Raw genomic sequence first — 13,196 nt, 5'->3', positions numbered from 1 at the left:
AGCCACCAATACAATGCTCTCCCTTGATTCTAAGAGCCTTGGTGAAAGCAGTGGAGGGAGGAATACTTCTCCCTCCCATAGGTAGAGTTTGTTTGATACTAGAAAAATGACTAGGTACACTGAAGTGGGTTTTCAACTCAGAAGCAATGACTGTGAATTATAAATTGCCCTGAAGAAGACCTCAAGGCCAAATGGTTGGCATGAGTCTCCTATGTGACGTGTTGATTTGCAAGAAATGTGAGTGGTCTTGTTATTTCCTTGTTTCTGGTGTTGGCTGGATGTCTGCTCTCGCTCCCTCTCTCTCTCTTTCTCCATTGACTGAACATTTAAAAACCGGCTGGTGTTGTGTAGGATACTGGGGCACAGACAGGTAATACAAATCTATGGGTGGGGTATATATATATGTAGGTGCTGGCATTGCTGCATTGAAAACAATTGCCAGACTGCACCTAGTAATCTCTTCATTTAAATCTACTGTGTGGTAGTGTCTAAAGGCAAATCAAATCACAACAGCCACATTTTTGAGGATTAGGAGCTTCCTGTGTGAGACAGTATATGTTTTAAATATTTTAAGCTGATTTACAAAACTGGTAAACAATGTACAGGGTGGTGTTGGGTGACCTCTTTTACATGCCTGATCATCCAGTCAACATTTATAATGCCTTTGATATTTCCTTCTCATCAGGATAGGATCAGTTAAGCATTTGTATTTCCCCAAGATCAGATTGCATTACTCTTTGCTTCATGTTTCATGGCAATAAATGTTGACATTAATTTCTGTATATTTCACATAAAGTGATTGTTAATTTATTCATGGTTGAAAGGAATCGGAGAGAGGAAAGAAGGGAGCGTTCTGAAAAAGGAAAAATACACAGCACATAGCATAAAGAATGCAGATCTTTCATGCCTATTTGTTTTGCACAGAATTACAAATGCTACATCCTGATTAGCAATTGTGACCTATTTAAAGCTGTACTGTTTCTCTCTGTTCCTATTCTCCTTAAACACTAAGAACTAGGCATGAGATTTTATAATCCATCAGATGTAGAATCTGCGTAAGAGAGAGATATAATTATTGTGCTTCAACGACTTGGACCAAAGCCCTGTTGTTGTGTTTCTAGACAGTACATTGTGGATAATATAGATGCATTTTTACGTTGGTAATTTCAATTGGCAAGAGATGTTGTGTTTCCATAAATGAAGGTAAATTGTGGGATTTTAACACACTGATTACTATTCCAGCCTTGTCCCCAACTAACGAGAATTAAATGGATACTTGTCAGCTGGAGAACATCCTTATCTGTTACTATGATTTCTGATTTATTAATGTTTATTACGGTAAATGGGGGAAATACTTGTATCACTTCTTAATCATTTGATTAGCAAGAGAATTAATTGTGTTGTGCTACTATGGTCTGTAAGGGTGATTGGGGGATGATTGAGTTCCCAGAATTCAATCCACCTGGAACAATGACAATTTTTTCCAAGATGAACTTCACCCTGCAGATTGGACTTTGTAGTAACATCTCTATAATGTGTCATATTTGTGCAGACTCTGTGCTTTAAGCCAGGACGGGTAAAATTTAATATCAAGATAAAAAAATGTAGGGTTTCAGCTTTGTCCTTTATGCAGCAAACATGCACAAAAAATCTGCTGCTCAAAACAAGAGTGAGCATATTAAATCTTGAGAAGAGCCAGTGAAGTGAGCCAGCTCTCACCATAGCTCAGCGCTACATTGCAACTGGGTCAGGTCCACATTCAGCAGAAGAGAACTGTCAAAGCAGCTGGATGATTTAAGAATAGAGCTGGTGGGAGGTCATTTTCCCCTGGTCTTAACGGCAACCTTTGTCTTGTAAGGGTATAGTAAGAAGTCTCGTTCTTTCCTGGGCCCAGGGGTCTTGTGTTGCAGCATCAATAAAGGAGCACTTGAGTTCTGTGGAACATTCAGTTCTGTGGAAGAAGCAGCTTTGCACTGCTCTGGAGATGTTACGCTGGTAGGGAGTGAAGGGTGTTCCATTCCATCTCTTTGGAGTCTTCAGCCTCCACTCCAGTGGGAAAAGACATAACATGGGGAGGACTTCAGGCACCTCTCTGGGATTCTCCTGGTTGGACCAAGTCCAGGTGAAATTAAGATTGTGCAGGGTGCTGAGTGTTTCATTGGGTGTGCTCCTGAAATAATTTGATCAGTGGGAGGAATGGTTTTAATGGCATCTTGCAGATTCAGGTCATAAATACTTAAGGAGGCCCACTGTCATGTCCAGGTATTGGAAGACACACAGTGCCTAGCACAACGGGATCCTGAGGGCAAGTCTACGCTACCGTGCTACACTGGTGCAGCTGTGCCGCTGTAGCATGTCTGGTGAAGACGCACTATGCTGACGGGTCAGCACACTCCCATTGGCATAATTACTCCACCTCCGCAAGAGGCAGAAGCTATGTCACGGCAGAACATCTCCTGCCAACATAGAATGGTATGGACACAGCTTTAGGTTGATGTAACTTATGCCACTCACAGGGTATCACACCCCTGAGCTCTGTAAGTTATATCGACTTAAGCAGTAGCGTAGACCAGCCCTGAGCCCTGATAGAAGCCCCTAGTGCTACTGTAACCCACACACCTCCTGGTCATGGTTCTGTCCTATCTAGTGGCACCAAGACCACTTAGAGAGCAATGAATGAGTCTGCTCCTACAGCCTTAGCTAACAGTGAGTTGGCTTTAGCTCATGTGGTAGAGGCTCAGGCACTAAGCTTCAGAGGTCCCCAGTTTGATCCTGCCTGCTGAGGTCTGTCAGCGTGATGCTATCACCATATAAATAATAAAATATCTGCGATGTATTTTCCTTCTTTCAAATGGGTTCCTTTTTAATTTTGTCATCCTTCTGCACAAACTTTCTGGCAAAACCCCTTCTTTGATTATTTTCAGTATTTTTCATATAGCTAATTTAAAATCCTATCCACTTCCCAAAATATAAAAGATATTGTTAACAGTGCCTCCATCAATGCAATCAGCACATACGTAAAACAGATCTAAGACTGGGAAAAGGAAGATATCCTCTAAAGCAGCTTTGATTATATTTTATGTTTTTACAAGAGCAGGTGCAAAGATGTTTGTATTCATGTCAAAACGATTACACCCTTTTTAATGTCACCATGTCATCTGCCTCACCACATTTCCAACTATGATGATCACTTGTTTTGAAGTTGGTAGTAACTTTCATGAAGTTTTTGCATGAGTTTGTGCGGCATATCATCCATTGTTCTAGAGTAGAAGTTAATACTGCCACAACTCTGAGTATGGAATTTCCAGTGATGGGAGAGTGGATGTTTTAGGAGATTGGAGATCTTTCCCCACTAGGTCTTCAGCCAGCCTAGGTTGGTAATCACTTAAAGTTGTTACTATCTGAAGTTTGCTTAATAGCTTACATGAAATAAGTTGGTGGTTCAGTCCAGCCCTTAGTAGCTAGGTACAGACATTTAAAGAAGACAGACGTTCACAGCTGATACAAATTGATAATCTCTGCAGGCAGATCAAAGATTAATTAGGCATGGAAACTGAGCTTCTATGGCAGCAGAGAAGAAAGCCCTTCCAGGTCACCGTAGAGATACACTGACAGGCCAGAGTGGGGAGACGCTGCGTTATCTGGTCTGTGGAAAGCCAAAAGACTTAAATCTGCAAGACTGTCAATTTAGAACTTTTCACAAGTAACATATTCACACACAATATTTAAAAGTAAAGGGAAAATAGGAACTGTGGAGTGCTATCCAACAGAAGAATCGGCACCAAGCAAATGGTTATAAAGAAATGGAGACTAAATCAAAAAGGAATTTTAAAAAGCATTCTTGTCATTTGCCAACAGTGATGGCCAAAATTTGTCCTTGGTCACCTATGTGCAACTCCTGCAAGGGTCAGCGACAGTCCTCTGGACGCGGCCAATGTGAGAATCAGGCCCTCATGTTGTTAGAAGAGCTGGTTGAAAAATGCCAATTATTTTCCCCTGGAAATTTTGAAATGTTTTCTATTGTTTTATAAACTTCCATTAAAAACATCTCATTTTTTCAACAAAAAATTGAAAGCATTTTTCAGCATTTTTAATAATGATTTTCAGGGGGGGAAAGGTTTAGTTTTAAATTTGGAGTTTTCAACAAAAAAACAGAAATTTCCCCCAATGTTTTTTGCTCCACTCTAATGACTAGATCAATGGAATTACTCCAGATTTACAACAGTGTCAATGAGAGTGAAATTTGGCCCCTATGCCTTTGCAATGTTGACAAAAATTTACCACCATCGTCCTCATTTTAAACATTGTAGTTTTGTAAAATTCACCCCTCAGCAGAGGAGCCAGCACAAGATTTATACATCTCCTAAATCCCATTCAAGTCCTCACAATAGGGTTTAAGTGTGAAGTGATTGAGCCCTTTGTGCAGGGTGAATATCACTCGGTGACATTTGGACCAGTCATCTCTAGAGTTTTGCATTCTATTGGCACTATTCCACCGCAGGATCAGTAAAAGCACTCCCCTGTCTCACAACCAGTATTTTAAGCAGTTAGTAATCCAGAGCTTCCTTGCTGTACGTGTATGAACCCATGCTGATTCCTCAGCACCCCGTTTATCAAGAGATCTTACAATAATATTATCTGCCAGGAAACACTTTGATGTTAAGTACTGCCTACCTGTTGTGGAATAGCACTGTACAAAGGGCTTCTTCAGCTCCCAGTTTCTGTCATTTTACAGATTTCTCATCATAGATGTTTTCAGTATTTCACAGTTCAGATCACTGTAAATTTATAATCACAAACACCTCTAGCCTGAGAAATGTGTGTTAGGTGCAAAAAGTCACGTATACAGGGAGCCAAAGCTTAAAGTCCTCACTTACAACATGAACTGCTGATGCTTGAAATTGAAGTGGCTGGTTTTTTCCTCCTGAGGTGCATGTACTTTGCTTGTGCAATTAAAAAAAAGTTATCAGCAACCGAAAAATTAGTTCTGAGCATGTTCAATAGGCGCCTTCTTTTTTTTTTTTAAAGCAGGATGAAGTCTGATCCCTTCTTTCTCTGCTCACATGCACAGAATGTTCAGATGTTACAGCGATGGATGCCAACATAAAAACATAGCTAATGAGATTAGATTGGCTGGTTGGTTGGTTGATTCCCTCTATAAAGGCATGGTTCTTCTCAAGCTTCTGATGGGGCACTTTGCATAAGGGAGATTATAACTCACCCAAACACAACACAACCTATCACCAAACACAGAGGTGAAAACCCTTGCAGTGCAAAGTGACTGCAGTTTTCAGAACAACTTGATACTGCTGAAGAGAGGATGGAAAGTGGCTCTTGGATTGGTCTAGTCCTATGGGACTGCACCAGCCAATCAAGAATGAGTGCTTTGGCCCCACCCTTTCTATGTTTCCCTTTCCTGTCCCCTCCCCCATGTCTAAACAGGAGAGGGAAATCAATCTCATACAGCAGAGAGAATCCTCTGCAACCCCTTTTGAGCTGCTTGAAGGTCCCTTTGTACCTCTTGGGGAGCATAGAGTTATCCTAGCAGGGCTTGAGGCTCTGCCCCTTATTCTTTCGGTCTCAGTTGCTGTTCTGTAAAATGGGCATAATAGCATGTACCTACCTCCCAGAGCTGTTGTTGGGGATGAATTAATTAATATTTGCAAAATGTTTTGAAGATTTAAAAAAATAAAACTGAATGGGCCCTTTTTGCAAGCATTTTAGCAGGACGCAGATAAGGAAACACGAGATGTAGCAGAACAATACATTCATATTGTTATATCTAGCATACATTATAGTATCATTACATAATTAGCTTACAGAAGAAGGAATGTGATCCAGTGGCCAGCTCAATGGTTTGGATGTCAGGACACCTGGGTTCTATTCGCAGCTCTGCAAGTGACCTTGAGCAAATCATGTCACTTTTCTGTGCCTCAGTTTCCTCATCTGTAAAATTGGGATAATGATACTGAGCTACTTTGTGATTTATGAGTGATAAGTGCTATATAAAAGGTAGATGGTATTATTACTGGTGTTACCACTGATTTGTGTGTGGCCCTGTTACTTCATCTCTCTCTATGGTAGGAGTCTCAAGTATGCAGTGTTGTTACAGCCATGTTGGTCCCAGGGTGTTAGAGAGACAAGGTGGATGAGATAACCTTTTATTGGATCAACTTCTGTTGGTGAGAGAAACAAGCTTTCGAGCTACACAGAGCTTTATTTGAGGTCTGAGAAACATACTCGGAGTGTCGCATCAAAATACAAGGTGGAACAGATTGTTTACCATAAGTAGTTAACACACATTTCAAGGGTCCATTCAAGGTGAAGTGGGGGGAAAGGAAGGGAGGTGGTGGGGAAAAGCAGCTGGCAGAGGGGCTTTAGTAGACTATATATTGTTGTGATAAACCATAAATCCAGTATCTCTGTTCAATCCATGATTTTTAGTGTCTAGCAAAGTTACGAATTTAAGCTCCCAGGCTTGTCTTTTGAAGGTGTTGTAGTTTCCTTTGAAGGATAAGGACTTAGTGGTCAGATATAGAGTGATCACTTGGTGAAAATTGTTCTCCCACAGGTGCTAGGGTGTTTTTTGTCTTTTATCATTTTCCTGTGTGAGTTCATTTGAGAGCATAGTGATTGTCTGGTTTCACCCATATAATTTTTATTGGGGCATTTGCGCACTGGAAGAGGCACACCAGATGTTCTGATAGGCATGTATAGATCCTGTGGACCTTGAAAGGTGTGTTGTGGGGGATGCTGTTAGCAGTGGAGAGATGTCTGCACATTTTGTATCTGTTGATCCGGCGGTGTCTGGTGCCACTTTGAGTTGATGTGTCCTGGTTTGTGGGGAGCTTGCTTCTCATGCTAAGGTTGGAGAGGCTGGGGAGTTGTTTGAAGGCCAGAAGAGGGGGATCAGGAAAGACTTCTTTAAGGATGGGGTCCCCATAGAGTACAGGTTGTAGTTGTTGATATCCCATATCAGTTCCAACTTGGGGTGATAGGTGACAACTAAAGGTGCATAGGCAGAGGGGGTTTTATTTCTGTAGTCTGCAGTCTCGAAGTGGCCCATTCCATGATGTAATCTACTTCTCTAGAGTGTTCTTGTTTGGCGAAGGCAGTTTTGAGTGTATTAAGGTGTATATTCCGGACTTTCTCCTTGGAGCAAATTCTGTGGTATCTGAGTGCCTGGCTGGAGATAACAGGTTTCTTGGTGTGTTTGGGGTTGTTATTGGAACTATGAAGGTAGGTGTGGTGATCCATGGGTTTCTTGTATATAGTTGTCTGTCGAGTTCCATTGTTGAAGTAGTCTCATGTGACATTGTTTACATCTGTCTATTAGTTAATTAAAATATTATTTTAAGTATCAGATACACATAGTGCTGTTCAACAACAACGTTGTTAATCACATCAGGGCCCATTGTCCAAAGGTTTTCAGAGTATGTGGACATTTTAAACAGCTAGTCATGTTTCAAAATGCTGATGCAAATGCAAAGTTCATCAAGAAAGGCGTAAGTTCCAGGTAACCCACTTGTGTGCAGAGAATACATTATTCATCATCTCTTTAGTCCTTCTGTCAGCAAAACGTAGGAGAGCAAAACATGTACTTTGACTAGGGACGTCCCCATTTCCCATAAAGAAGAATCTGGGGACTTGAGAATGATTTCTAATAAGCAAAATGATAGCAAAGATGATGGTGAAAGGAAATGTAGTTTTCTGGTTTTATGCAAAGGAAAGTACAGTGACTCATGTGTTACAAAGAAACGTGCTACCCAGATTACAGTCACTGCACTCCGTAGTGTGAATGACCACCCAAAAATCTCACTCACTGTGCCATGAAAGAGAAAATACAAACTCAGTGTACTGAATGCACCCAGTTATTTGGGTGAAAATAGAACAGACAACAGCATGTCTTCAGCTAGAAAGTGAAAGAACAAAACTACATTGTAGATTTGCAAATGGCAGTTCATCCCACTATCTTTGGAACATGATGTTTGTTCTTTTAGGCTAGGAGGGGGGTAGACAGACTTGTATATCTTCCCCAAGCTGTTTCGAAGGGATTACTCAGTGACCTGAATGGTACAAAAGGATAAGCACCGACTGTATCTAAGGGCTTGTCTACACATGAAGTTGTTCCTGATTAATTCCATGGGTGTACGCATTTCAGAATAAGAGTATCCACTCAGAGTTGATAAGGAACAGCTAATCAGGAGCAACTCCAGACAAGTCCTTAAATTCAGGGGTCACAGGCCAGAATACTGTTCTACAAAGTCAAGGCCATCTGTATGTGAAAGTGTATAGTATAAGGGATTTTTGTGGTATCATAAGTCAGCATAGTTGGCAAAAAAAATGGCGTGTGCAGGGGTGAAAGTAACTTAAAGGATTTACCAGAACTCTGGATTCCTTAGGAGGGGTGGGGCCTCAACTGGAAGAGGTGGGGCCTCTAAATCACCATCAGAGGGGGCTCCCAGCTGCCACCACTACCCCAGAGCCCTGGCCTCTGGCAGAGCTTTAAAGGGCCTGGGGCTCTGCTGCAGTAGCGGCAGCCGGGAGCCCCGGCCCTTTAAATCATCCTCAGAGCCCTGGTGTAGTGGCGGTGGGGCAGTAGGTGCGGCAGGAGCCCTTTAAATCGCTGCCTAAGCCCTGCCGCCACTTCCCCAGGGCTCCGGCAGCAGGGCTCTGCTGGCAATTTAAAGGGCCTGGGGCTCCAGCCACTGCTAGGAGCCCCAGCCCCTTTAAATTGCAGCCAGGGGAATTTAAAGCTGATCTGTACCGGGGCGTACTGGCTTACTTTCACCTCTGGGCATATGTTACCGGAGACTGGGCTTGCCAGTTTTTTGTTTCTGCCCCAGATAGTAACAAGACATCATATCTTGACATGGGCCGTGGTTTCTTAGACCAAAGTAAAAACCAGGCCATTCATCAAATGACATATTATCATAAATCACCTGGGTCAATATACTTATGGTTAAGGGACAAAAATGAAAGCAATCCCTCCCCTCCGGCACCACCACCACCAGTATAGTACTTCTTTAAATAGTTTGTAAGTGTTCTAGTAGCAATGACTGTGTTCTGTACTGCAGAAGCTAGCCAGAGCATATGTAGCTAAGCTTGGATATTGTGTATATTTAATAAATACAGTTGTTTCGAGCCTACTGTGCTGGGGACGTTCCTTCATAGTACATTGGTTGTGTAAAGAGCAAAGGACTCAACAAGAGCATTGACATTAATGTGAATGCATACAATCAGTTATAAAGTGTTTCTGAAATTCTGCTTACAGGTACTAGAGGATGCATACGTTGTCTTGTATTTCAAACATGCAATTGCCTAGTTGCTTTTATATACTGTAAAGGTGTGCAGAATTATGCACCTGATTTGTATATGTGCAAGATGGGAATTTGCACACCCAAATACATGATAAAGCATGCCCAATTGTGGTAGTTGAGCATGCATTGGGTGTGCAATTGTATGTGTATATTTTTCAATATCTGACCCACACTGTTTGTGAGTGTATAAAAATATATATGTAAATGTTCAAAAGCAAGGAGATGAACAGTTGTGGGTCTCAGATCAGTGTTAGCTGGGGCATGTTGCATAACCTGTATTTAATTTTATAGCAGACATTTCACAACACAAATGTCCAGGGCCTAATTCTGCCCTAATAAATTAACGTGCACAGTTGCAAAAAATAGTACTGTAGTAGAAGGTATCTCATGGGTCAGATCTTTAGCTGAAATTGGCATAACTTCACTGCCTTAAATTCAGTATGTGAACAAGGTAAAATTCTCCTAGTAGTATTATTTCAGACATATTTGAATATCTGAGGACAGTGGGAGCTGGATGGCTAATTATTCATTTTGCCTTTGAAAACATCTCTCAGAGAGTCCATAGATTCTATACCAGCCAGTCAGAACAATCTTATGGAGCAGATGCTGGAATCACTGGGTGAAATTCTGTGCCCAGTGTGACATAGGAGGTTGGATTAGATTATCATAAGGAGCTCTGCTAGTCTTAAAATTTATGAAATCTATTCCAATTCCATTAATTTTAGTATCACAAATTTCTGCTAATTTCCAGAGTATCCTACTGTATTGCACAACATTTGTTAATTAATTTTTCAAGATCTCATGTTATGAGCATCAAATTAGTATCTCCCTGCTTTTGATTTGACTCTGGACTGGATCTTGAATATCAATTAATAATTTATTTTTTCCCCACTTCTTTCAGCTCCAGGGCTCCTTGAAGAGGAAGTTGGTGGTAAATCTGTCACCTGTTAACAACAAGAGACCCAATGGTATTTCAGATAACTCTTTCCTTGATATTAAGCGGATACGAGTGGGTGATAATCTTTCTATGGGACAAGGTGGACATGTTAACAATTGCCAAAGCCAGTCAATGTCAGGAACCTTGTCTGTGGGGCAAGGATCACAAAGAAAGACCAGCAACCTAACAAACAGTACCCACTCTAGTGGGCATATATTTAATATGCCTTTGAAAGAGGTCAAGAAAGAACCAGGAGAAACCATATCTTGCAGCAAACACCTGGATGATCAGATGTCCCATGAAAACATTTTCCCTAACAGATATGGGGAAGATACAGGGGAACAGATGATGGACCCAGAGCTTCAGGAGCTGTTTAATGAACTGACTAACATATCGGTGCCACCAATGAGTGACCTTGAACTAGAAAATATGATAAATGCCACCATAAAACAAGATGAGCCGTTTAACATTGATCTTGGGCAGCAAAACCAGAGAGGCGCTGCTAGATTTTCTCTGCAGATGGAGAAAATAGTGATAAAGAGTGAATATTCGCCAGGCTTGAATCAGGCACCCGTAGGCTCCCCTCAAATGAGGCCTTCTTCCACAGGACCAGCCTTCACTATGTCCAGCGCTGCCATGTCCGCCTCTTCACCAATCCCTTCGGTGCCTCAGAGTCAAGCACAGTCCTCGCAGGTCTCTTCTGTCTCAAATCGATCATTGACTAACTGGCAAGAAGTATCTCACGCCCAGCAGCTAAAACAAATAGCAGCCAACCGACAACAACATGCCTTGATTCAGCAGCAGCAAAACCAGCCATCCAGCTGGTCCACCTTGTCCCCATCAGGCCCTTCCCCAGGACAATTTGTACAAGAGAAAATTCCCAGCCCTTCCTTTCGTCAGCAGCAGTTTAGCCCCCAAAGTTCGGCCATGCCTGGGGTACCTGTCAATGGGAATCAGTCCAAAACGATGAATAACTATATCTATAAACCAAACGCCACAACCCAGAGCAGCCCGATTGACATCGTAATGCAACCAAAGCCTCAGGATCTCAACAGAAACTTTATAAACAACACTCAATCACCACTAGAGCAGCATCATGGCAACACAAAACCTTTGTGTCATTTTAACTCAGAGCAAACTAACCAGCAGATACCTTCAGTTTTGGGATCCCAAAGCAAGCCTTCTATTCTGCACTATCCTCAGCAGCTACAGAGCCCTGTTGCAGTGCAACAGCAACAGCAGCAACCTACTCAACCTCTCCAAAACCAGCCTCTTCAAAGGCCACCAAACGTATCCTTAACATTGCAGCAGAAGATGATACTTCAGAAAATGCAGCAAAGCCAACAAATCTCAGGACTGCAGTATCCTGTCTCTCAACAACACAGACAGGTAAGATGTGTTCCTCCTAAAGGGCTGGTCCACACTACGGGGGGAAATCGATCTTAGATATGCAACTTCAGCTACGTGAATAACGTAGCTGAAGTCGAATATCTAAGATCGGATTACTCACCCGTCCTCACCGCGCGGGATCGATGTTCGCGGCTCTCCCTGTCGATTCCGCAACTCCGTTGGGGTTGATGGAGTTCCGGAATCGATATAAGCGCGCTCGGGTATCGATATATCGCGTCTAGATGAGACGCGATATATCGATCCCCGAGCAATCGATTTTAACCCGCTGATATGGCGGGTAGTCTGGACGTAGCCAAACAGTAGTAAAACAGTCCTTTTCTGTGCAATAGACTCTGTCGTGGTTCCTAGTGAGATTGGGCTAAAGAAATTTGTAATGAAATGCAAAGGCCACTCACACGTAATGGAGATCCTTTGCACAAGAGCTGGTGACGGGATGTTCAACTTTCATGCTTATAACATTTAGGGTACTTTGAACCACAACATTTTTTTGTGTGCCTTTTCTAAGGCAATATCTTGGCAATGTCAATTCTATGTCATTGTTTTTTCTGAAGGACAGAGGTTAGGAAATAACAATATTCTTAGACATCTGTTGACTCTAACTTGACAAACTTTTGTCTGGGAATTGTTTTGTCTGTTTGTAAAGGAAAATCTAAAACTGCTCACATGTTATTTCTGGGTTTGCCTAGCACCATTTTAAGTATTAATTTTCTTGGAAAATTTGTTTATAATAGAATGGAAAAATAAATTCTAACCATGTAAAGGCTCATAACTGTGTTTATGTATGGACTGAATGGTGGGCATCGGTTAAAATAATCTCTTTCATGTAGGCTCTGTAGGCTTATAATGTAACTATATGTGGTAGAAATGAGCAAGGACAAGAAAATAGCAGGAAGTAGATAACTCGGTGGGCACTAAAAACTGAGACACTCAGAATTACAGGCTTCTTTTTGATAATTTTGGCCTTAATCTCACAAAGCTTGATTCTCCAGTGCCCTTGTATAGTCATTTATATTTGTGCAAAGTGACTACCATTGCATAAATGGCTGTACAAGTTAGAAGACACCAGAGACTCAGTGTCTCTGTGCTTCACTTCTTCATCTGGGAAATGGGAATAATAAATACAGGGGCAGCTCCAGGCACCAGCATGCCAAGCGCGTGCCTGGGGCGGCAAGCCATGGGGGGCGCTCTGCCGGTCGCCACAAGGGCGGCAGGCAAGTTGCCTTAGGCGGCATGCCTGCGGAGGATCCGCTGGTCCTGCTGCTTCGGCGGACCTCCCACAGGCGTGCTGCCGAATCCGCGGGACTGGGGACCTCCCGCAGGCAAGCTGCCGAAGGCAGCCTGAGTGCTGTTCTTGGGGCGGCAAAATACCTAGAGCCACCCCTGAGTAAATACTTGCCTCACGGTGTGGCGTGAGAATAAAATTCACTGAGGCACATGAGGAGCTTAGATGCTTAGTGAGGAGCACTATACAATTACCTACAGATAAATGCGGTGTTGCAAACTCTTGCAATTTTTTAATCATGAATCTA

General features: G+C 42.3%; 1 protein-coding gene across 1 annotated transcript in view; it reads left to right on the top strand.

The window, feature by feature from the left end:
- MAML2 (mastermind like transcriptional coactivator 2) overlaps nt 1–13,196 on the top strand; it is a 304,115-nt gene that overhangs the window by 193,140 nt on the left and 97,779 nt on the right. The window contains exon 2 of the mRNA XM_030560013.1: nt 10,222–11,646. Coding sequence (XP_030415873.1) covers nt 10,222–11,646 — 1,425 coding nt within the window. The remainder of the gene's footprint in view (nt 1–10,221; nt 11,647–13,196) is intronic.

Source organism: Gopherus evgoodei, chromosome 1, assembly GCF_007399415.2.
Source record: "Gopherus evgoodei ecotype Sinaloan lineage chromosome 1, rGopEvg1_v1.p, whole genome shotgun sequence".
NCBI classification, from domain to species: domain Eukaryota; kingdom Metazoa; phylum Chordata; order Testudines; family Testudinidae; genus Gopherus; species Gopherus evgoodei.
This window is presented reverse-complemented; position numbering and strand designations above follow the sequence as displayed.